The sequence below is a fragment of the Tetrao urogallus genome (genome assembly GCF_951394365.1).
Source record: "Tetrao urogallus genome assembly, chromosome: 5".
Taxonomy (NCBI): domain Eukaryota; kingdom Metazoa; phylum Chordata; class Aves; order Galliformes; family Phasianidae; genus Tetrao; species Tetrao urogallus.
Genome location: NC_136818.1, coordinates 46,310,271 through 46,334,690, shown reverse-complemented (window position 1 = coordinate 46,334,690; position 24,420 = coordinate 46,310,271). Strand labels below are relative to the sequence as shown.

Genomic DNA, 24,420 nt, shown 5'->3' with positions numbered 1-24,420 from the left:
AGTAAGTTATGGCAGAGATATAAATCTTTGTTGCCTCTTGGCTCAAAAGCAGGCCTCTGGTGGCCCAGAACAAACAGCACTGGAGTTTCTAGCTCAGTTTTTCTTCTTGTAGAAGCTGCAGCTAATAGCATTATTGCCAAGGCGGGTTGATTGTTCAGCAAATGCTGAACAAAGGGATGATGTTGCATGCAATATTTGGCTACCAGGAACTCTGAGACCAGGCAGGATCAGTAGCAGCTCTCCTAGATAGAATCATAGAATCATTACAGTTGCAAAAGACCTCTAAGTTCATCTAGTCCAACTGTCCACCTCCCACCAATGTTGCCCACTAAACCATGTTCCTTAGTACCACATCTACCCATTCCTTGAACACCTCCTGGGACGGTGACTCTACCACCTCCCTGGGCAGCCCATTCCAGTGCCTGAGCTCTCTTTCAGAAAAGTTTTTCCCAAACCTTCCTGGTACAACTTGAGGCCATCCCCTCTTGTCCTATCACTATTACCCAGGAGAAGAGGCCAACCCCCACCTTGCCACAACCTCCTTTCAGGGAGTTGTAGAGGGCAATAAGGTCTCTCCTGAGCCTCCTCTTCTCCAGACTGAGCAATCCCTCAGACATTCCTCATAAGACCTGTGCTCCAGTCCCTGCACAGCTTTGTTGTCCTCCTCTGAACATGCTCCAGGGCCTCTATGTCTTTCTTGTAGTAAGGGGTCCAAAACTGAAGACTCCCCCACTCAAGACTCTGCCTCACAAGGCAAAGACACAGAGGATCCAGTGTGAGGTCTGCAGGATAGTATGGAGCACCGGGTGGAGGTGAACTGCATATTTAGGAACTGCCTAGAAAGCTTGACACCACTGACTTCTCAAGGCCTTTTCTGCTATCAGGCTTGACCCAGGATCCTTGTAGCCAAACAGTTTCTTAGCTAACCAGAGAATGGCTTAGCTATGGCAAAAGTGTTCCATCTTTCTTTGTATTCGCATGTGCAAGAGAACACTCATCTGGTGTCTGCCTACCATTTAGCAGATCTACAACTCTTACAGGAAACACTTCCCTCTGCAAGGGGGGCAAAGCCAGCGGGAGAGCACCACTGCCCTTCCTTCATGGAATGCAGATTCCCTTAGCTGGATTGAAAGGTGAGGTGCCTACAATCACAATTTAATATTCAATAGAGCCATTAAAGTAATCTTTTTCAGTCCTCCTTTCTAAGAGATGGAGCATTTCAGGCTGCTGACATGGTAACTGAATTTCTGAAGGCTGGGGACACTACACAAGCTTTGTACATGACTCTCAGAAAGGGACAAGAGGAGACAGATTTGGCCCTATGGAAGAGGCTGTGGGCTGAGGCAGAAGGTCTCCTCTTTGTCCCCCACACCCTGCGCCATCCCCACCCTGCTTCCTGCAAAACTCCCAGCTCAGCTCAAGAATATCCCCATCTGATCCATCTGGATCCAAGAGTGAGAAAAGTTCATTTCAAACCCAGCTTGACATTCCCAGGTGGCAACTTAGTGCTAACATCTCAATCTGTATGCAACATTTCAATCAGCGCAGAGTAACAAAAGCAGAACTATTAGCGCTGGGAGATGTTCACTGGTGGTAATGATGGGGAAACTCAGAAAGTGGAAATGAAAAGGGAAAAAAGACTCTCAACACCCTGAAAAGCAGTGGTGAAAGAAGGGCAGAGGATTTTTCCTCTACACTTAGGCCAGGATCCAATGTTTGGATTAATTGTGCCATTACCCAAGAAAGGACTTCAGATAATGTTCATTCTTAAAATGTTTTTGTTGGCAATTAAACGGTTGCAATTATTGATCCTCATTGATCGAGTATCCCTGATTTGCATAATCTATTAAAGATGAATGATTCATGATATGCTGCTGCGGGGATGGGCAGTGCTTTAAGGAAGGACCAGAGAGGTGAGGAACTCAGGGCTGCCTCCTGATCCACCTCTGGGCAGGAGCCAAGAAAGAGACTTGGAATTCACAGCTCCCTCTCTCAAGAAGGGATACTGGCATCATAGTGCGTACTGAATTGCTGGCTGCCTGGTTTACTACTGTATGTATATTAGCTCTGAATATATCTCTGCTCTTGTCCCAAGTGATATCTGAAACAAATCCACCCATACAGCACACAAATTCTGTGTGCAGTTATTTCAGGATGTAAGAATGTTTCCCCAGCTCAGTCTTCCCAGGCAGAAAAGGTATCACAAGCTCTTTCCAAACCAAAGCTGTCTGACACTGGATTCTTGCCCTTTCAGAAGACCTTAGAGAAAGTCCTCCTTTCTCTGGCTCATGATGAGTATGCCTGAGCATGTTCTCTCAGCTCTCACAGGTCTAAGAACGTGCCCCTCCAAACATCAAAACCTCAATAATAAGTAATTGAAATATTAAGTACAGGTGATGCTAAAATTCCTTTAGCTGTCTGTGTGCTTCATAGAACTGATAGCTAGAAATGCTGGCAGTCACCTCCCCAACATGCAGAAAAGCTCTCCCCAAAGTCCTAGTCATCAAGTTCTGGTCATACAAACTCCTAGGACAGGAAGCATGTTTCTACTGCCCTTTATAGAGAACAGACTGCAGACATTTGCAACTTTCACATGAAGTACCAGAGAGAAAGCTCTTAAAAGCTGCCCGAGAACATGGTCTCATCTCTTCCTGCACAGGCCGGTCAGTGAGCCAGCTCCATCTTGCCTCATGTTGCATGTCTACGACAGTCAAACTGGCAGAGTTCCTGACAGCTTCTTGGGCCATATCTCTGGATACCATTCAGGTTTCTTAGAAGCAAAGACCCGAAGTTAAACATACCAGTATAAGGCACGTACATGCAGTTGAACACTAAGACAAGACATCTGCTGATCAGAGATTTTCTACTTCAGTTATTTCTGTTGAAGGCAAACAGATCAGGCAGTATAAATCTGTACAGGGCTAGGCAAACACAGAAGACTTCAGTAGCTTTCTTTTGTCCAGCACTTTGCACAGGACTTTGATTTCTGGGAAGTACTCAGCAGATAACACCCCAGAGGTGAGCAGAGAAGCTCAGTTTTTAGTCACTGGCAACAGGAGTACTTTAAAAGCAGAAACTGTTTACAGAGCCTAGAATCCTTTGAGATCCCTCTTTAAATACCACTGGAAGTTGTGTCTTTTGGAATGTATGTACCTGAAGTGAGGTATCTTCAAACCAGACTTAGTTCTGGAGAAATAGCTGTGAACAGTCCTTTCCCACTCCAGGAGCTAGCCCAGAGGCTATCCAGTAGAAAGGCAGCACTGTGGGAAATCAAATACAATGGACTTCATTAAATCCTGGCAGTTTTAACTAAATAGACTTCGTTTTCCAGCCCACTGCAACAGTGTGATCTACAAAGAGGAGTGAGGCAAAAGTGATGCCCAAGAAAAGGAAGCAAAAAAAAATCACATCAGCAACTTCTAACACTGACCGCAATGGGAATATGTGTGCACTTCTCTTCCTGTGAGGAAGTGTATGAGCTCCTCTGTGCCATAGTTAGTCTCTATAAACAGGAACAGGTATAATTTAAAATCTTCATCGCTCTCCAAACTAGCTACCAGGCTCTCTGTAGAAAATGTTTCCTTTTCACTGGGAAATACATAATGACAACAACTACTCACGATCCGTCAGACAAAGGCACCAAACAAGCACAGGTTCCATAGGTCTCACTTTCTGCCAGGCCTTCATCTCTGGCATGGGGTCAGATTTCATCACATTACATCAATGTTTACAATTCAGTTACTATTTTTAACATGCAAAAATAATTCTAGTGACTGGATGTAGGGCTACTTGATGTCTAAAAGTCATGCAAAAGTAGTAGTTAAACAGCACCTGAAAGTTTTAAGAAAGTTGGGATGCTAAGCACGGATAAATGGCTGGCTAGACACCTGCGTCCAAAGTTTTCTGAAATGATAAACCAGCTTTTGAGGACCTTATCCTCCTGCGAGGTGAAAAGATAATATTTCCTTCGTTTCAGCCTAGTGAGTGAACTGAAGAGAATTTTGTTCTGTTCAATAACCAGGTCATTCAAAAGTAAGAAACAAACTAGGATTTGAAAAAGCAGGAACATTTGTTTTCCTCTGTCAGTGAGTGAATTAAACTTGGTGTGAAAGGATGAGATCTATTAGTTCTAAAATCAGGTTCTATAATCACTTCAATTTCCTCCATATATATACATATCTTTTCCTTCATTTAATAAGTCATTTTTAATGCAAAACCTGCTTAGAAAGGCTTGCCTTTTTTTGTTCCAATATATTTGGGAAGTCAGGAAACTTACAGTCATTTTATATAATTAGCATGAATAAATTGCAAATACTGTTTTTAATTGAATTCTAATTTCAATTCAAATACAACTTGACACAAATCACAGAGAAAAAAAAGTTAATAATCTAATAAAATAATAATATGGACTCATCATTCATTATTTTCCCATATAATAATATGTAAAGACAAGTTACGTTAAACAACATAATTGCTTAAACAAATGTGCACAGATGCAATTCACCTACTTGGCAAAAAATGAAATAACCACGCTTACTGTAAATTTTGTATTTGTCCAAATACTTATTACCATCCTAAAACTCGGCCTTTTAGAAAAGAGCCAAATAGTGTAAATAGTGCAAAACTGATTAATCCAGCTTGCTTTTTTCAATAATGATTGAAACTGACCATTAAACTCAGTTGTACTTTTATTGTTACACTGAGAGGGGGTTCATTCCTTGTTCATATGGTGAAAATTTCCACTTGCTCTGATTTCCTTCAGCTCCCGACACCAGTAAGCAACAGCTCTGGTGAAGGCTTGAATGAGCTGATTCAGGATTTCTCTAACGAACCAAGGGCCACGCACTGGCTTTGGTGATGGTGAATCTTCCAGATGAAGACCAGCAGCCTGCTGCTCACTATCATGACTACAGCAGCCAAGCAGCCTGTTAGGCACATCTCTGGCTGCCCCAGTGTCCCAAAAATGGACCATGATAATCACTCACACGGCTGCTGCGTGATTGTTATGATCCCGCCATAAAGGACTAATAAATGAGATATTTTCTGTGAGGATGGAAATGTGCCAAGTTAAGCACATGGAATTGCTGCAGATGAGGGACAGAGAGGATGAGGAACGGCACCGAGTTCCACATTCTGCACTTCTGAAGTAAGTGCTTGCTTCTGCAAGGAGGCTGCAAGCCTCTACTTGAGTTGCGGAAGTGGCAAAAGTTCATAGGGCCTCTAACTCTCATCAACTGTTTCCCATATCTAAAAAGAGATAATATCTTCTCATCATGTTAAGGAATTTGGAACAGCAAAAGGCGTTACTGCTGTTCCCTGAGACCAAATGGCCGAGGGTGATGGATGATCAGATGAATCCCTGGAACTGACAGAAATAGCAGGGGAAAACAGGAATCACACGAACTCTTACCATGCTTCCAACGGAAGCTTCGCTAACAAGAACTTTATGATGCTGAAGAAGGCAGCTCATGGACCTGAAAGCACAGTGAGTTGAGGAACCCAGAAATGGATGGGACTGAAGGAAATAATGCCTTCCTTAATTAGCATAAGCGTTACAGCAAGCGCAGTCAATTGGCAATCCCTGTCCAATTTCCTTAGCAAGGGGTGGCATTTAGGCTGTCACACGCTGTGACAAAAAGGGACTTCCTTTGTAGAGACGAGTTACACAGACTTCCCAACAATTCAGTTTCTGCCTTTTCTTTTGAGGCTAAATGAAGAAACAAATAAGTTTGGCTACAATGAAAATTTCTGGGATGTAGATATTTGCTCACTGACAGCAAAGACTGTGCTTTATATCTGAGTCAAGCAACAGCTGTCAGCAGATGTTAATAACTTTTGAGCTCCATCAACTCTGTTGGATTTAACCAGGCCAGCTGCTTGTACAATTAAAATTGCCCACTGCAGTCTTTCAGAGAAATGGAGAGCTCAGGGCAAAATTTGGCCCTTCTTTGTAGGGGTAGGATTACCCTGGACTCCCCAGAAATATCCATCCGACTTTCTGATCAGCAGACTACCCTTGTGATGAAAGTTGGGGAGACACCTATTGGTTGTACGAACTGCATGAAAAAATAATGTGCTCTGTTCTAATTACATTTCCCAGCATATATTTCAAAAGCATTTTGTTTAAGATGTAACATTTAAGTCCCTGCCTGCCAGGGAATGTGAGTGTATGCTTTACTTATGGTGGGTGGACTGTAATCTGTAAATGCAACACCCGAATGGGCTGGGACCCAAGAAAGGGGACAACAGGATGAACTCACTGAACTTGTGTGTGCCAAACATACAGGCACAGCTTTTTCCTTCTGACTTTGAAGTGCATCTTCCTCTATCAGTTCCCTCTGCAAACAAATGTAGTTAGAGCCACGGAAAGTTGACTTCAGTGGAGTTAACATCAACATTAACAATATTCAACCAGTTTCAAAGATTAAGTCCAGGTCATAGGCAGCTCCATGTTTAGCTAGGTATGATGGCTATGAAAGGTCAGTTTCTCTCTGAAGAAACAGACAGAGGCAGCATGCCAGATTACGTGGAGAGCAGCAATTAATTAGATCAGATGAAAAATATAGATTTGTAGAATTCAGTTTGGTAAAAAATGGGATTTAGTGGATTTAAAAATTTGACATCGTGGTATCAACAGTTTTTACTTTCTTGGAAAGCAATCCAAGAGTAATTCTTTCAATCCTTTTTTTAATTATTATTATTTTTCTTTAAGCATATATTTAATCAATCCACAAGTTAAGTATTGGGCTAGGAATCTGTATGGATCTTGCAGAAACTAAATAAAACCTGGATGTGAAAAACTTATTCTCCAGTTCAGCACAAGTTTAAAGAGAAGGCAAGAAACGTACAATGAGAAGTAGGTTAGTTTTTACATACTTTCTAGGCGCTCTAGCAAAGGTCTGTTACTAATACAGAGAAATTTTTATCTTCAGTGCCACCTGCATAATGCTCTTGCAAAATAAAGTTAGGAAAAGAGGTTCTTCTGACATGGCAGAAAGCAAAAGTCAAGACAGGCTGTGTTAGTCCAGTCTGGTCCTCTGCACGACTTTTCTGAGGCAAGATTCTCACGAGATGAAGCAATGTAACTCCACTGACTGTAGTATAAATGCACAGTTTATGAACACTGAGAACCCCCTCCCGTTCTGCTTGTCACACTGAAACCTTTCTAAGGAATTTATCAGCACGGAGGAAATGTAAATATGGAAAACTTCAGTGGTGGGTACAAGCAAAGGGACCCAAACCACCTGAGATAAGCTTCAGCTTTGACACAGGCTTCCTGCATGACCTTGTGTACATCTTCTCTGTGCTGAGTTCCTCGCAGACTAAGCTGATCCCTGGGGGATGCCGTAAGGATACGTGCTCCAAAGAGTATGAGGCACTGAGATCATGAAAATATTTTAGAAAGACAGCAGGAAAAGGTGAAGGACTCCAAACACTAACAAGACCGTGTGCGGTGTTGTCAAGTGGGAGCACACAAGTCAACTCTTCTGTAGGGATGTGCCATCCTGATATTCTTCCTTTACTGCAAAGAAAAGGAGCACTAAAGGCAGCTAGATTATCTTCCAGGAAACCAGCAGTGAAAAGCAAGCCGCTTATCCAGTCCTGTGACCCCCCCTGCTTCTTTCCCTTCAGCAGCAGAGAGCACGATAAAAACTGAGATGAGTCTCTGTAGGAACCCAAAGCTGTGAATCTTCCTCTCACCCTGTCTGGCCAAAATCCCTTCATTCGCAGGGGGAATTTAGGCCAGAGATCACCGGTTCTAGCTCTCCGCCAGAATAACAGAGGAGAGGGTTAGAAAGGAAGAAAAACAGCCATAACTCAGCAAGTACAGTCAGAAAGAAAGGAGCTGGAGATGCAGAAAATATGTAGTCCTCCGCTATGTTTCCAGCTATATCCACACCCTGCTGACCCTTCCAAATTTCCCCCACCCCATTGGGTGATATTTGTTTGCTCAGAAAGAAGGCTATTGTGTACCTTTTAGAAGAAAGAAAGGAGTCTGGAAGATGAATAGATATCTGCTCCCCTGGAGAAGGGCTGTACCTCATCCCATCCCCCAGCCATTTGCAGGTCCATTTCCATACTAGTAAGACACTGTTAGATACCCTGGGATCCCCAGTACCATCTCACCAAGGGACCCCCATGAGACTCAGAAGTGCCAGGAGAGCTGGCTTGCGGGCCCTAGCAGGACTTGGGACAGGAAAGGCCAAGTACAGAACTTCTTTCCCTGTTCTCCTCCTATACACAAAAAGAATTATTAGAGACTGGAGAAAATCAGAAATAAAAACAAAATCGGTGCAGCTGAAGTTTGAGATGGTTAAAATGAAAAATGGGACTGTGTCACTCACAGGTGGATAGATAGATCAATCAATTGATGTCATCGGTACTGACACAGTTTGAAGCTATAACTCACTGCTGGGGCAATTATTCCAGCACAGCAGGGGTGGGGTTATATCAGAGACAGAATCCAGGTGCTTTCAGTCAGTGAAGAGTTGGACAACAGAAGGGTAAAATTCATAAGTGCCATCCACCAGTAACACTGCATGGGATATAAACTATGTCCACACAGTTGCAGAGTGGAAACTGAAAGACAGACATACAAACAGACATGTAAAAGTCTGAGGTGTGGTTGTGCAAACATTTGCTCTCTCACCTTGCCCTCCTCTACTCTCTGCTTTTCTTAGAGAGCAGTGCTCAGCAGCACTATGTCCCAGTTCTCTTTGCCATCTTGCTCTTGACTTCTTTATCCCCCTGCACTAAGTGGTGCTGCGTCTGCAAGGTGTGAGGAATTTTTCTTCATAAGCCTTGATGTGCTCAAGAGAAGGCTGGGCTCATCTCTGCAGTGAGCCTGACAGGGGCTTTAATAGCCTCAGAGCACCGGGACAAATAGCTTCTGGTCCCTTAACCCTGCACAGCTTTGCAAGGCAAGGCCTGGCACTGTTGTTCCCATCGTGAGGGCTTTAGGCAGCCTTTCAGGCTGAAATCCTCTCTGTGGTGGCTGGGCAGAGCGGAAATCCAGGGGCTGGATCAGATTGTCCTAATGCTACAGCAGCTTAAGCGGTCTGTTTTACCAGAGATTATGGTTTCACTTACACAGAGCGCCTGAAAAATGCCACGGTTTAGGAAGGATTATAGCTGAAAGTTCCATGCTTTAAAAGAGAAATAAAGCAGGGGAGGGACTAGGAAACCCAACGTGCCCAGGGGCTGTGCAAACAGGATTAACCTCTGCCCACAGCACCTCTTGCTTCTGCCCACCCACATTTCCCGCGTCCATCTTCTCCCCAACAGCTCCCTACACTTGACGTCTCCTGCACAGCGCAGAGAGCAGCAAGGAGACTGGAGACTGCTCAGAACTGAGGTTTCCCCCGTTTATTTTGATAGATCTGTACACTCTCTTGCCATCTGACAGGAGAGCCAGAAGAGAAACAGCTTTGGGGGTTCTCCATCTACTGACTGGGCACTGGCTTACAAAGACTCACTTGCAGGACTGTAGGACAGTATCCAGTAGTAAAAAGCAGTGCCTGGAAGCTGATGTGCTGCTCACTCTGGTTACACTAATTAACTGTGTAATAATCACCACAGACTCCAGCTTCTGTTCATCACATCCCTAAGAAAAGTTCCTTGCCCGACAGCACTTCCAATGGCAAAAAGGGAGAAGAAACAACAGTCCCCACTGAGCATACCAGAGGCTTCCAATACATAATCTAAACAAATGGGAACTGCATATCTTTTGGCCATAACTGACCCTTACTAGTCAAATGACCCATGACCATATGTCTTTGCTGCAAAGGAGTCTCACAGCTCATGGATCCTTGCCGGCCATCTAGGTTAGAGGCACTTGGAGAACACAGATGGAAAATTATCATTTTTGCTAGGTAACAAACCTTTGGAAACAAACGCCTCAGGATAAACAGTATTCACAGACAGAAAATGCCCAGCCCTTAATTGTTTAGGTGAGCGCTGCAGCCTCACAATAACGTGCCTAGAGTCAGTTAAAGCCAGTTCTACTTTAATGAGGCCAGATTTATCATCTAATTATATGTCTCGTTTGTATCTCTGTATAAATCAAAACCACCACAACTAACTTACATACCATTAGCAAGACTTGCCATTATGGCAGAGAGATGGCTTTTATTAATTGGCTTTGGGTGGTTGGTTTGAGAGATGATTTGGACCATGTGCAAGCATGTCATCCATGCTTCTCTTTCAGGTGTTTAAGTACAGGACTCCATTGCTGCTCACCCAACAGTGCAGCACCATGCTTTAGGTCACAGAGTTCTACAGTTCCCAGACCTGCTTCTGGGAGCTCAGTTAGGAGCAACTTAGAGCTGTATCTGTTGTGCTTGTGCAAATCTGCAAAAAAACATCAGAAATGGACGTCCAGTGCAAACAGCAGTGAAAATGAGACCTTGTATAAGTTTCCCACATTTTCTCTCCTCAATTCTATCTGTTCATCAGCCTATCTGTCTAGAAACACTGTGCTCTAGGAACTACCAGAAGCAGTACTGAGTGCATGCCACTGTAAAAAAGATCAATTGATTATTTATCTATTTATTTACCTATTTAATGGCACAGCTCAGTTTTTCATTTTAACCACTGCAAACTTCAGCTGCACCTCTTTTGTCAAAGCTTTTAAGGAGCTTGACTTGACAAGCTTTGGCCATTACATCGAGCATCCTCTTTAACAGATGCCGCTCTCCTGGGGAAGATAACCTTGGGTTTGAAGAGACAAAGGGGTATAATTCCCTGGGCCAAACTGTGTGAGCATAGCATTGTCATGTGAGCAAGAGAAAGCAGCAGGAAAGGGAGCATAGAAGCTTCAGAGCATTCTTCTCCTTCCCAACCCTATGCTTCTTCCTGTCCTCCCTCTCCCGCATGTTCACTCCCACACTCCCCTGCATCCCATTCCTCCCATCTGCCACCGCACTCCATTTTCTCGTACCCTGCTGCCCTGCAGAGGCATCACTGCAGTCAGAGCCTAGCCCCCGGGTGCATTTACTGCTGTTGTCTCAGCACTGGCTCCTCTGATCTACTCCTAACCTTTTTTATTTTTATTTTTGTTTTTAAATTAGTTTCCCTGTAGATTTTAACCACTTCATTTTCATTTACCCATTTTGTTCTTCCTCTCCTCCCTTCCCACCCTCCTCTTCCTCCCCCTGTTCCCTTTGTCTGTCTGTGTCCATCCCTTACCCTACCACAGAAAACCTCTCCTCTCCCCTCAGTATAAAGCAAGAGCCTCATGGAGCCTCTCTCACCCCTTTCACCCCCACCACGCCGGTCGGCTCTGGGCAGGCTGAGCTTCAGCCCTTCCACATGACCCTTTCAGACGATGCGTCCACGCCTTGCTACAGTGCCTTCCTTCATCATGGTGCCCACTTTGGGCAGTCCAGCAGCCAGCCTCTGATAGCAGGTAACCGGCCTTGGCCACGAACTCAGCGGGGGTGCTGCAGGCAAGGGGGTCAGTTTCACCTGATGGGGAGACCAGTAAATGCTGCAAGCTCTTTGAGTGCAAGTGGGAAGCAGAGCAACGGTGTTCTGGTTCTGTGTATGCAGCATGCGTTCTCAGCTCCATGGAGAGTCACAGGGAGATTTCATGCCTGTCCTTCATTTTTGCAGAATAAAATGGGAAAAAAAGCTGTAAAAGCATAGAAGGTGTCCCACCTGGATGGGCTTGGGGCTTAGTAGGGAAATATTTGTACAGCAAAATCCTGCACTGTCTCCATAACAAGAATGCCCCTGTGTACAGTGGGCCCAGCAAGGCTTCTGTGCACTAGCCTAAGGTAGATGATTGAAGCTTGACTAAGTTAGCCAGCCCTGAGACTGCCGGATGGTTGTTCAGCATGGCTTGTGAAAGCTACCAAGTGAGAGCAGTATGTAGTCAGTAGGTGAGCAGCACCCCAGCTACACTGTGAGCTGCACTGAGACAGCTGCTTCACTGGCACCTCACGTGATAGACCAGGCAGTCAAGACAAAAGGCATGGTCTTTATGCCATGACCAGAAAGGGTTGGTTAGAGACTCTGAAGCCTTACAGTCAAGTGAATGCAGACCTGTGGTGGTGGCCTTCAAGGGAAGGACAGAAGTAGGTGGCAGAAATGGAGCACTTAGGAGCAGCAAGCTGGAGGGGAGAAAGGAGAGTGGAGTTTAAGGTAGGTACGGGGGAAGTTCCTGTGTGAGGTGACTGAAGTGTCATTGCCGCAGAAGCTCAGAGGTGGCTGGGATGAAATAGTGGCAATCTTTTTAGGTGACGACTGAGAGTGTTGTCATTCCACTGCCAAAGAACATAATTTGGGCAAGTTCTTCAGAGTGCAGACCACAGTTCCACAGTGCTCAAGAAACGTATCTTACCTTTGCCTCTTTCATGTTCCTATCATTTTTTTCTCTTTTGACCTAACATCCTGCCTTTGTCTTCTTAGATGACATTTGTGTTTCCAAACCTCCCTGTAGGACAGTAGCAAGCAACTACAGAAAAAAAAATTGTGTTCATAACACTGTCCAAATCTTACTGCAGCCAAAAAGAGCCCCTAAGCTCCAGGCATTCCTTTAAGCCAGGGCTTATACTGACAGATTCTCTCCAACAGTGTGGTTCAATGGGGATGCTGTCATATATGACCACTTTCGAAGCTAGAAGGCACTGTTTTTCAGGAGAGGAACTTGCTTTAGGACCTTTGTGGAGAATTAGACTTGGAAGAAAATGTTCAAAAGCTCAAAGAAAGGCAGGGTGACGAAGATGAGAAGAGCCTCAGAAGGCTCTAGGAGAAAGAAGCGTGACTAGAACTGGAAGCATGCTATAAAGCAGGACAAATGCTGGTTTTGCCATAGCCCTCCAGTACAAGAATTTAATAATCTTGTTTACCTGGTAGTAACAAGAGGAGGCAGTGGAAGGGGGTTGCTTCTATGTAGCAATACTTAAGAGTCCCTCTGCAGGATCTTACTCACATTAGTGATACTGTACTTGTTTGCTATCTACAAGATTGGGATTTTGACAGATGATCACTTCCCAGCAAATCTTCCACACTGCATTTTGAATATCAGCCTCTATAAGCTCACATCTGAATAAAAACACAGGGGCATATGCGTGCAGATCAGGTAGCAGAGTGAGTGTGTACGTATTCCCACTTGAATGGAAGTGTCAAAGTGAATTAATTATGCCTGTTACTACATAATGTTCTCTCTAACTTTTCAGTGACACTGTTTTCTCACTCATCACCTGCCGTTACATCTCAGACTAGTGAATATAGAAAACCAAAAATACATGAATTTGAAGCACAAAAATTTCTTCCCTTAAAAGAATGCGAGAAAAAAAGAACTACGTCTAGTAGGCGTTAGTCATACTGCTTAATGTGCATCCACACATCACTAAAGCAACGCCGGTGGTTGAGAAGAGTAGAAGAGTGTAGAATATAAATCCTCAAAGCCTTATATATTTATTTTTATCAATACTGGGGAGTGGCTGGAAAGCGGCTTGATCTCTGCCTAGCAGTTCTGTGGCCATTATCTCAAAGTGAGCTGGGAATGTCAGCTGTGGCTCAGGAATCTCTTCAGGGAGAAAGAACTTACTTTTCTTTTTTCTTGAGCAAATTAGCTCAGCAGCCTTTAGTCAAGATCTATAAAAGCAATGACACTGCTTTAGCCCACCTAATTCTGGAGAAATTTCCTCCCCCAGGGGTCATTCTCCATGTTGATTTTCCATGTTTTTGCTCTGCCATGTAGCTGTTACTTATTTCTGACACCCCTGACAACATCCATGCTTGTTCCAGGGCCTGCTTATCAGTTACTGTTCTGCCTTAGTCAAGCTAAAGCAATTCTTATTCTTCCCATCACACATCCCAGCACAATTCCAGTGATTCCACTGGTGTCAGTGGGACATCCTTAAACTGTCACACTTCCAAAGGCAAATCAGACTTCAGCTCTCTAAGAATAAGTATCTCTTCAGAAAGGAGCAACAATTGGCACAAACTTCTTGGTGAGCTACAGCTCACCTAAGGAACATAAGGAACATGAAAGGCTTTGGATGGCAGAACAGGCTGAGAGATCTCAGTAGACAGCGCTGGATGTTGAGCTGTAAATCTCCCAGCAGCTGCAGGGGAAAGATTATCTTAATTCATTTAGTCTTTCTTTTTTTTTTTTTTTTGGTTTGGTTTGGTTTGGTTTTGGCTTGAAACTCCCAGCAGCTTTTGAGATGATTTCAGTTCATTTAAATGCAATAAGCACTAACAGCAAAATGCCCTTCTGGCTGGCCCATTTTCTGGCTAACCAGTCCAAATGAGGAAATGCCTCTGGCATCAACCAAGAAGCCTCCAGCTGCACTTCCTATGAGATGAAAAATAAACTACCATCATCCACTTGGCCCACACTCCTTTCTACATCATTGGTGCAGACAAGATACCAAGACTTGGAGAACTACTAACAAAAACTTGGATCTGTGATAAAATGAAGTGAGACTGAAATTAATTTGCACAATTCCATTCTTATATATCACACCAGCACCTGGAAGGTGTCCAACAAGCACTGATCTCACGATAGGCACTGTGCGAATGTACCGGGAATGTGCCCTTGCACCAAAGAGTTTGCAGCATAAAAACTAGCACAGACAGGTGAAGTGACTTGCCTAAAAGTATCAGCAGGTGAACAGCAAGAAGTGGGAACAGAGACAGATGCAGAAAACACTTGGATCACTTTCTAGTGCCTTACACATCGACCATGCCCTTAGGCAACATCACCACATTTTTGGAATGGCATTGACTGCTTATAGAAGGGACCTCAGCTACTCTGGCCATTAATGTACTGCCATTCTTTGTGAAGCTTAGGGCCTTTTTGATTTAGCTAAAACAGATCCAACATTTCTAATGGGCTAAAAAAAAATTGACAGCGTAAACAAATTCTTTTGAGCCTCACAGTGCAAAGTTTTAACATTCATCTTTATAACCTGAGACCAAAAGTGCCACAGTCTTTCCCCAAAATTTTCAGAGGAAGGTCAGCATCTATGTGCCGCAGGCCACACAGCTCTTGCCCAACAGACTGCTAGTCAAATGGTGGTGGGGTAAAAAGCGATATCAAATCAATATTGGATGATCCTATCCCTTCTGATCCCCTGTTCCGATTCTTTCCTTTTTCAGGTCGTGATATGGCAAGCACCACCTTGCCTGGCTACCCACCCCATGTTCCCCCAACTGGACAAGGCAGCTACCCAACCTCAACTCTGGCAGGAATGGTTCCTGGTAAGTCCAGAATTCAATAATGGTGCACGTGTGTTTGAACAGTATACCAGCAGTGTAACAGCTTTCACAGTTGGCTTTGTTATTGCTTTGCTGCCACTGAAGTCTACTCTTTTCACAAAGAATATGTCAGGTGCCTATAACCAAAGTAGCTCACCACCCATTTTGCATTGTATGTCTGTCCCCTGGTAACTGATTCACTGCTGCTATGGGCAACTAGCTATCTATAACCTGTACCAATTAATTGGTAATTAATTAACCTTAGTATTCATTAACTAATGTAATTATTTTTCAATGATCCGTGCAGGTTATTATGTACTGCTCGTGGCTCGGGATATTCAGCTGTTCACTAACTTAGGGTAACAACTTACGTCTGTCTAAAGGCAGGGCTTCAAACTGCAAGCCATCAACGGTAATTTAAGACCTGCAGTTTTTGGAGACCTACTGTCCACAGCCTGGACCAGCTAAGAGCTCAGCAATGATTAACAGCATTTCAGGAGAAACTAACTATTCACTTTCAACAGCCAACAACTTACCCACTCTCCGTTTATATGACAACGCCTCCAGCTCAAGAAAGTATCTACCTAATCCTACACTGCAAGGCAAACTGTTCCTTTGCCACTTATATCCTTGGAAGAAATACATTCTTTTGGCAAATGTCTTGAGTAACACTGCCCAGGGTATGGGGAGCTCAGGGGATCATTTACCCTTGAAAAATGGAGAAGGTTATTCCCACAGTCTCTACTCCCCAGTTCTCAGATGACAGCTAGCCCAAGTAGATAAATGAAGAGGCAGGATTTTCAATTCTCAGCCACAGTAGCTCAGGACTTCATCTGCCACTGATTTCTGCTTATGGGAGCTGCAATAGCTAATGAGCGGGTAGAAACTGTTCTGCAACCTCTGCTACCAGAGGAATGACTCAGACAGCAACTGCGAAGTGTAGCAGCAGAAAGTTGATAACAGAAAGCTTTTAGATCACTGCAAAATGATTTCCACAGTTTGTGAGTCTAATCTAACCCTCATCCAAACCTTGAAACAGCCAACTAAACAAGCACATGCTGCAGAGCACAGTTAATCAGTGAAAATATCACCAATAGGGGATGTTTGTAGGTCAGCCTTAACACCTTTAAACAACCAATCACTGCTTATATACCACAAAGTATGGTTAATACTATGGTCACATTCCACAGCTAGCAAGATGCCCACTACTGCATATGATCCCAAGACATATAAAAAAAACTCTTGGACTATGCTGCGACTACCGGATCAGGCAAAGATAGCAAATGGGTACCCTCTGTAACCTGCCTTCAGTCCCTCAGTATAGATGACTGCTGAATTGTTGGGGTGCTGCAGTGTTTGCAAAACCCAGGGCATCCCCTTCTACAGTTTTTCAGAGAGATGGTTTCAACTCCACTTGGCTCCAGAATCAGAGGAGCACTATGATGATACAAATCAATTTTAAAAAGCACTCTGTAACAGTAATCAGATTCAGTTTACAACATACATGTCAGTTACAGTTCATAGGTCATGCCATACAGAAGTGATTAGTAGCACTAAAACAGATGACTCTTTGAATACTTATTTCTAAACCACAGGCTCTTCTCAACTTTTAATACACAAGATCTCACGTTCAGTGTCTGCTATGTAATTTTAACACCCTCAATACAGGGGTGATACTGACTCCTAAACTGGGACAAAGATTTTGGGACTGCTAATCACAGGGATCATTTATCCAAGAACAGGAGATTTGTTGCAGAGGCTAATTAGCGTAAGACAAGAGTGCCTCTAAAAACACACAGATACTGAAATTAAAAAAACCCAAAAAACTAGGAATAGAATGATGAAGAAGAAAGTTGAGTTACGTATACTCCAAAGAGATTATCATCCATGTCTAACAGACATCTTTACATTAAAACTGATGCCCAGATTCAGTCATGGAAAGTCTTCCTGTGGCCTGCTTGGGCATCCTGCATTAGTTACTGCATCTTTCTACATAGCACCGAGTCCTGGCTGTGCTGGTCAGGCCCCGCTGGGCAGCCCCAGCTTGGCAGCCCTTCTGTTCCTGTCTTCTGATGTGACGGAAGCCAACAAGCTGGAGATGAAGAGGCTTCCTGGGGAGGAACATAAGATCAGCTCTAATGGGTCACACCGCAGGACTCTTCAGCCAGTGCTCTCTTTATCAGAGGCCAAAAGTGAATCTTGGGAAGAGTGTAAAAGTAAAGCAAGCCAGTATCAGCACTTTCTCGAAAGATCTCTCTGCCTCCAATGAAGGCAGTTAGTATCTTCCTGTTTAATACTAAACACTCTGGACAAAATGCCCTTCCATAATCTCAAGCAGTGCCTCCTGAACCAATATAAGCCTTTAATGTCTGTAGCAGCCTATGGCAAAAAGTTCTGTAGTTTAACTGAGTGTTGTGTGAAAACTACCTCCCTTATTTGTTCTGAACACACCACCTGCTAGGCTCACTTCATGCCTCATAGTTTCTGTATTAGAAGTCTGAACGTACCAAGATTTAAATACAGATACCCAGAAATACTGTCAGTAAAGGTTCCCAGAGTGCAGACTGCACAGAATATGGGCCTCATGAGATCGATCCGCTGTGCTTGCTGCTAAGCGTCCATGCTGAAAAGGGAAAACAAAGCAGCACGTCACCAGTGGTTTGCTATGTGCCTGTGGGCCAAAAGGACCAGGAGCCCGTGCTTTGGGTATGTCAGAAATACAGAGCAAGGTGACAGGAAAACCAGCATCATTGTCCAGCTATAAGCGGACGTGAGAAAGAAGCTCTATTTTCCCTAAATAAAGGCTCTGAGCTAAAAGCAGAACCTGGATAGAAAGCAAAATTTCCAACTCATTCAAAATTCTGATTTTTTTGACATTTGTTTTCATCTTGCATTGGAATGAGGAGTCAGAATCTTGAAATTGTTCAATTTGCAAACATCAGGATGAAACATTTCAATAATGACAACATGTTCTAGATGTCAGGACATATTAAAATAATAGAAGAGATGAAAGGAAATTAAATGAGATGAGAAAAGCAGAATGAAACAAAACAAGAAAGTTGAAACATAATACTTTGTTTTAATTTGCAATCATTTCTGAACTTTTCCTTCCAAAACTCCCCTGAGTTGACAAGCTCATGCAAAACATTTCCATTTCGATGAGACAGCATTTTCCAGCGGAAAGCAGTTACTGAAAAGACTGACCAGTGCCAACCATAGCTTTCTACTCATGACAGCCCTTCACTGGAGTTCTCCTCACGTGGTCTAGAGAAGAGCTTGTCTCCATTAGCTGTACATCCATGCAACACGGTCAGTCATGCATGCCAGTATCTTGGAGGTCAACCCACATGATGTGGCAAAATACACGTCCTGCATTTGCAGTTGCCCACAGTTTCAGGTTATTGGATGGACATGGATGGAAACAAGCAGTCCCTGCATGCATACCTGAAAAAGCAGTGTTAGTCACTCAGAGAAGGATGAAATCCATCTGAGAAGTGCTTCCTGCAAAGGTAACAGAGCACTCTGATCCCCGGCTCACTTCTTCCACTTTCCCAGAAAGGCCATCAAGATTCTGCAAACAGTTTTGGTGAAGTGAGCATTCTCTGAAAGGAACCGCAGTTTTCATAGAGCAGCACAGAGCCTGCAGAGGGCTGGTGATGGCAACGGCAGGGAGTCGTTAAACAGAATCCAATGTTGATGAGGAAATTACACTTGTTTCATTAGTGATCAGGGAAAGCGATAGCTCAGTTCCTCTTGGTCACAGTTGAGCTCAAAAGCTCATTATCCTGCTGCATGCATGCTTTCACTCCTCGTCAATAAACACTGTTTCCAGTGGCTGCCCTCTCTCCTCCCTGGTTCTCCGTAGCCAGGGCTCTTTCTCCTCTACTTAACCCGGGCTTTAGGAATTGCTATAAACAGTTTAGGATGACAACTGGGAAGAAAGTGAGACAGAAGCCCTGAAACATCAGAACTTCTCGATGTAGAGAGGTTAACTCTTTGTGAGGCATTTCAAAGCAGTAATTCCCATCTGTGTTGGTTTTTTTGCTTTCTGGGGGGTTGAATTCATCCAACTATACCCCACAGGTGATTCGTGGGAGAGGTAAACCTGGACTGCGCATTGCTTTTTGTCTTTGTATCCTACTCCAGGGCATCTTAGTCATCACAATGGGCTTCACCTATTCCTTCCCAGCTACCCGTTGGGATTTTCAGTGCAAAACGTTTCTAGATATGGAAACATGCTGAATTATTGTCACTAAAACAACGTTTAAGGTCTGTCATATGAAATACATTTGTATGCTGAAACTAAAAATTACTGTAAAGGAGCTTTGGATGGTAATTGGTTTGGAAACACACATGCTGCTTTGGTTATTGTTCTGAGCACCTTTAAAGGACCCAGCCAGACAGATTCTCCTCGAGTTTAAATCACTGCAAATACACCAGCTTCAACAGACTTCACTTCTGCCATGTGAGAATACAGGTTTTTACTTTAACTCTCCTGTGAAGGGAGATTTGCAGAGATTACAGTGTAATTAATTGACGTTTCTTCAGTAATTGCAACACAGGCATCCAGCGCATCTTGCATTGCCTCCTTTTCCTATTCCATGGCACCTAGCAGGGACCCCAGCTGCTCTCCCAACACTTCTTTGTTCTCCACACACCCTTTGGAGCAGACCAGAAGCTATGTCATGCTGTTCACTCATTGCCTTTTGAGCACATAATGCCTTTCAGATGTCACCCATTGCGCATTGGTACTGCATCAAATTGAGTCAGATAACGACTTTTTTTTAAAAAAGTTTTGGGAGATGTATTTACTTTGAAAGCAATACCATACCTACTCAGTTCCCAAATATAATTCCCGTAGCCCTGCACAGACATCTATAAAACAATAAAATATTTAAGATGACAACATTCAAATCTTGGTTCAGAGTCTTATTAGATCACAAAGTTCACAACTAGTGTGCTTTGGGCCTTATTTGCCAAATGTGAAGAGAGATCCATAGCCCAGCTCGTCTTCCAGACTCAAGACAGCACCTAATGTAACAACCATTGGAAATTTCTTTTCCGGAACTGGAATACAGAAAGTTTTCTCTGTAACTCACTGATTAATCGTAAGTGTGGGCCTCTGAATCACTTTTATGACTAACATCATCAAAGAACAAGAAAGAAAGAGTGATTCATATGTTTTCTATTTTGTTTTCTATTTAATCCTACCCTGCTCTCAGCACAGCACCAATAACAAGCTCAAACAATATGCTTCTGTACCCTCAGTAGCCCAAAGACAAAACTTAGCCATACATACTGACAACAACAGCCCTGCTGGCTCTGAGGAGTTTAGTTGTGTACCTTAAAGTTCCCGTGCCATTTCTTGACACTATTTAAAGAAAGCTGACAGACATAGAAAAAGCTTGCATATCCAATCATACTACAACCTGAGAATCAGAAATCAGAAGGCAAAGAAAAATAAACCAGTTTGTTTATTATTTGTACTTTTGAAATATATTGTTTTAAACTAATTTCTTCATTCCAAGGTCAATCTCTTGATGTTTAATTGTACAGATAAGCAACACTGCACACAGAGTGCACAAAACCTATGGTGAGCTGAAGGGCACAGCCCCAGCTGAGCAAGGAAGCGACATACACTAGTTTTCCTGATGGCATATGGATTCAACACGAACATGGGCTAGATGAAGCAGCAAACATACATCTACTTCCTTCACCGTATTTCACAACTTCCTTGATTTCTTGCAGGGAGCGAGTTCTCAGGGAACCCCTACAGCCACCCTCAGTACACAACCTACAATGAGGCCTGGCGGTTCAGCAACCCTGCATTACTAAGTGAGTACCTCTTTGCCACCGCACCCCCAGCTTCGCGCTCCTTCTGTTTGTCTCTTTGTTTTCTTTTCTCTGTTTGTTTGTTTCTGGAAAGAGCTTTCAAGTCTTTGACCAGACGAAGGGCCTTTTTCCTCACTCTCCAGTCCAGTGTCTAGATGAGTATATAGATCTCATGCATCCGTTCTGAAGCCAATTCTTCCATGAGACCGTTCAGAATTCCAGCTCAGCTCTGTCTTCTTGGGCTGCATCCACAGTTTAACCCAGACCAGATCAGAAGCTAAATTCAAGTTCCGCTACTCTCTCCAGCTGCAATTAGCATCTATTCAAGATCCAATCAAAAACCCAGACGAGCTTTTACTCCTCTCCCAAACTAAGCCCAGAGGCTTTTTCTGGAGACCTGGAATTCCAGTGGGAGTTCTTATAAGACCAAGTAGAACACTGCCTAGAATGGGAGATAGCCTTCAGCACTGCATCTTTAATGGCCAGTAGAGTTTCCTTGCAGGAATATATCTATCTGTAGAGACTCTAATATGACCAGAAAAAGTCAGGTTTTTTCTGCAGAGGGGAAAAAATTTCTCATCATATCTTCTAACACAACAACTCTTTGCAAGAAAACAGGAAGATATTTATTATACGTAAAATAAATCAGCTGTGATTATTAACTACGTTTTTACGGAGGTTTAACAACTGGATAATAGATGCACATTTTACTCCAGTGCCGTTAAACCTCAGTAAATGCAATCTTAATAATCGATCACTATTTAACATGCATTCAATAACTGTCTAGAGGGCTTTTCATCTGATGAAAATCCCAAGTATTAAACAAAGTAATTTTGTTCCCTTTCCTCTCCTGCCTTTAAAACTGGCCCACCATACCTTACCAGACACACTCAGCATGTGCTGAGCACCTCCCTGGTGCCCCCAACACAAACATGGGGTATTCCTTCAATGCTTGATGCTTCCCTCTCAGCTCCTCAGTGATGGTCAGAAGGACCAAGAGCATCTTCCCACAGAGGGTCTTCACACCCAGGGGCCTTGTAACCTCTCTTCTCTGAAGCACGGCATTGGCCAGCCTCCACTGACTGACACAGCCAAGTCCCCAGTGTTCGTTCTTTTGCTCCCTTTCCTTTTCCTCGTTTCCTTTTCTTTTGTTTTTAGTTCTCCTTTGTTTTTTTTTCTTTGTTTTATTTTTTATTTATTTATTTTTTTTTTTACTGTTTGTCCTTTCAACCAGTCCATTCTTCTCCTGTGTTAACTTTCAGGTTCCCCTTATTATTATAGTGCCACATCCCGGGGCTCCGCACCTCCCACTGCTGCCGCTGCCTATGACCGCCACTAGCTACCATGGAAACCACATGAAACTGCAGGGTGACAGCTTAGGCCTCCATATTGTACCTGTCTGACCCATCCCTCCGCCCCTGGGAAGGTGAAGAGAGCCTCGCCGTGCCCCCCTGCAGCACACCTCCCTCTCCACCGCTCCGAGCACTCGCCATACCAGACTGAGAACCCCGTTCTCCCCGCATCCCCCCGCACCCTGAGGCACCTCAGGAGCCCTCAACAGCACCTCGGCACAGCTCGACCTCCTGCGCTCCCAAGACTTGAGGGGAACTGGCAGCCATTGCCTTGCGGGACCCCATTCTCCTGGGAGCGGTATGGGCAGGGGGAAGCAGGGAGACAGCTGCTCACTAAACACTGATCCCCAAAGATACGCTCCTCTGTGGTGAACTCTTCAGAATGCGTAACCGGTGACCGTCGCCCTGTTTCCCAGGACAGAAGGAACAGTCTGGCTAGAGCAGAGACGGTGGCACTAAGCCCTGCCTACCTGGCAAACACGAGAAGGACCAAGTGACTTTCTGTTACTCCCCACGCACCTCATCCCACCCCCCGGCATGGCTCCTGGCGCTGGCTGCGCCCTGCGTGGTGCCCTCGAGGCCAGAGCTGGGCAGAACCTCACTCACACCCACAACTTCTGTGACACACAATCAGCTCAGACAGGAGGATGGAGCAACAATTACAAACCGACCGACGAAATGAAGAAATATATAAATAGATATATAAATATAACTGTGTTTTTATGCTTTGTCATGAAGGTCTGTAAAAAGGAAAAAAAAAAAAAAAAAAAAAAAAAGAACAAATCCCCAATTTTCTAAAAAACCCAAGCAAACAAAAACAACAACAACAAAAACAGAATAATAATTAAAAAACCCTACAAAAATAAAACTTCAAGTCTCACCCCTCCCCGCCACCCGAATGGCAGACCAGTTCCTCTGACGCTTGACGCTCCTCTTTCACTCTCGGGTTTTGTTTCCTTTCTGTTTTGCACTACAATGGGATGGTGGTATTGGAGAGGATTGGATGCCAGCTCCACCCCTGTCGCCTCCTCCTCCTCCCCTTTCCCAAATCCCGTCTCTGGGGAGCCGTGTGGACAAGTCACATCTGACAAAGTTACCAAACACATCAGTCGACAAAAAGCTCTCTGAGTCAACAAATGTTTTCCATGTCACTGGTTGGCAAACAAAGAAAACAAGCCCAGCTGCACTCTAACTGCGCTTTGTGGTGGAAAGGAAAGTGTGGGGCTTCACGTGGGCCCATCTGATTGCCCTTCGGACAGCTGAGACTGAGATGGACAAATTCAGGATTGGCTGGGATTGTTGCTTGGTTCCCTAGCCCTTAGGCTCCTCTCCTTTAACCCTAATCCCCGTACCCATGTCTACGTCCGTTCACCCACATCCCAACTTTCCCAGTTTTACATATGTCCAGCACCCATTCTCCAGATCCCTACAGCCTGGTGACAACACCCTCATTATCTGTATCCAACACCTAATTTCCTAACCACTGCAGCCTTGCAACATGGGCCCCTCTTCAATTTCCAGTCCATCTGCTCATATGCCTGATAATTTATGGGCTTACATTCAAATCCATATGCCCACATTCTTCCAGCCAGTCCCAATATGCACCCTCATCTTTTCACGTCCAACCCTATATTGTGCACCCTAATATTTACCCCTTATCCCAAATGCTCACCTGATGATTCTCTAGGGATTTTTTCTGCTCTTTTCGGCTCCCAAGTGACTAGCAAACACTGTTCTGCAAAAGGCTAACTGTCAATAGAAATGCTTATTACTCCTGTATTGTCAGCAAACTCATAAACTGTTCCTTGCACTGACACTTCTTAAAAAACACTCAAAGAAAACATGAAGGCAGCTATAGCCTGTCCCCAGGGCATCAAGTCTGCCAAAGCAGATCCTTGCTGTTTTAGAGAGGTTTCTGATAAAATGAATGGGCTACTGTCCATGGACAAAGACAGGATTGAGAATCAAAACTCCAAAGGGCATAAAAGCAAACGATATAGTCCATATAGCCAACATTGTGTAT

At 44.0% G+C, this 24,420-nt stretch overlaps 1 protein-coding gene across 1 annotated transcript in view; it reads left to right on the top strand.

Moving 5' to 3' along the window:
• The window catches only part of PAX2 (paired box 2), a gene marked incomplete at both ends in the record, with an annotated part of 74,501 nt that extends 52,053 nt beyond the window's left edge, over positions 1 to 22,448 (top strand). Inside the window, 4 exon segments of the mRNA XM_079535899.1 lie at positions 11,198 to 11,407; positions 15,115 to 15,216; positions 20,962 to 21,048; positions 22,327 to 22,448. Coding sequence (XP_079392025.1) covers positions 11,198 to 11,407; positions 15,115 to 15,216; positions 20,962 to 21,048; positions 22,327 to 22,448 — 521 coding nt within the window.
• Positions 22,449 to 24,420: the final 1,972 nt, after the last annotated feature.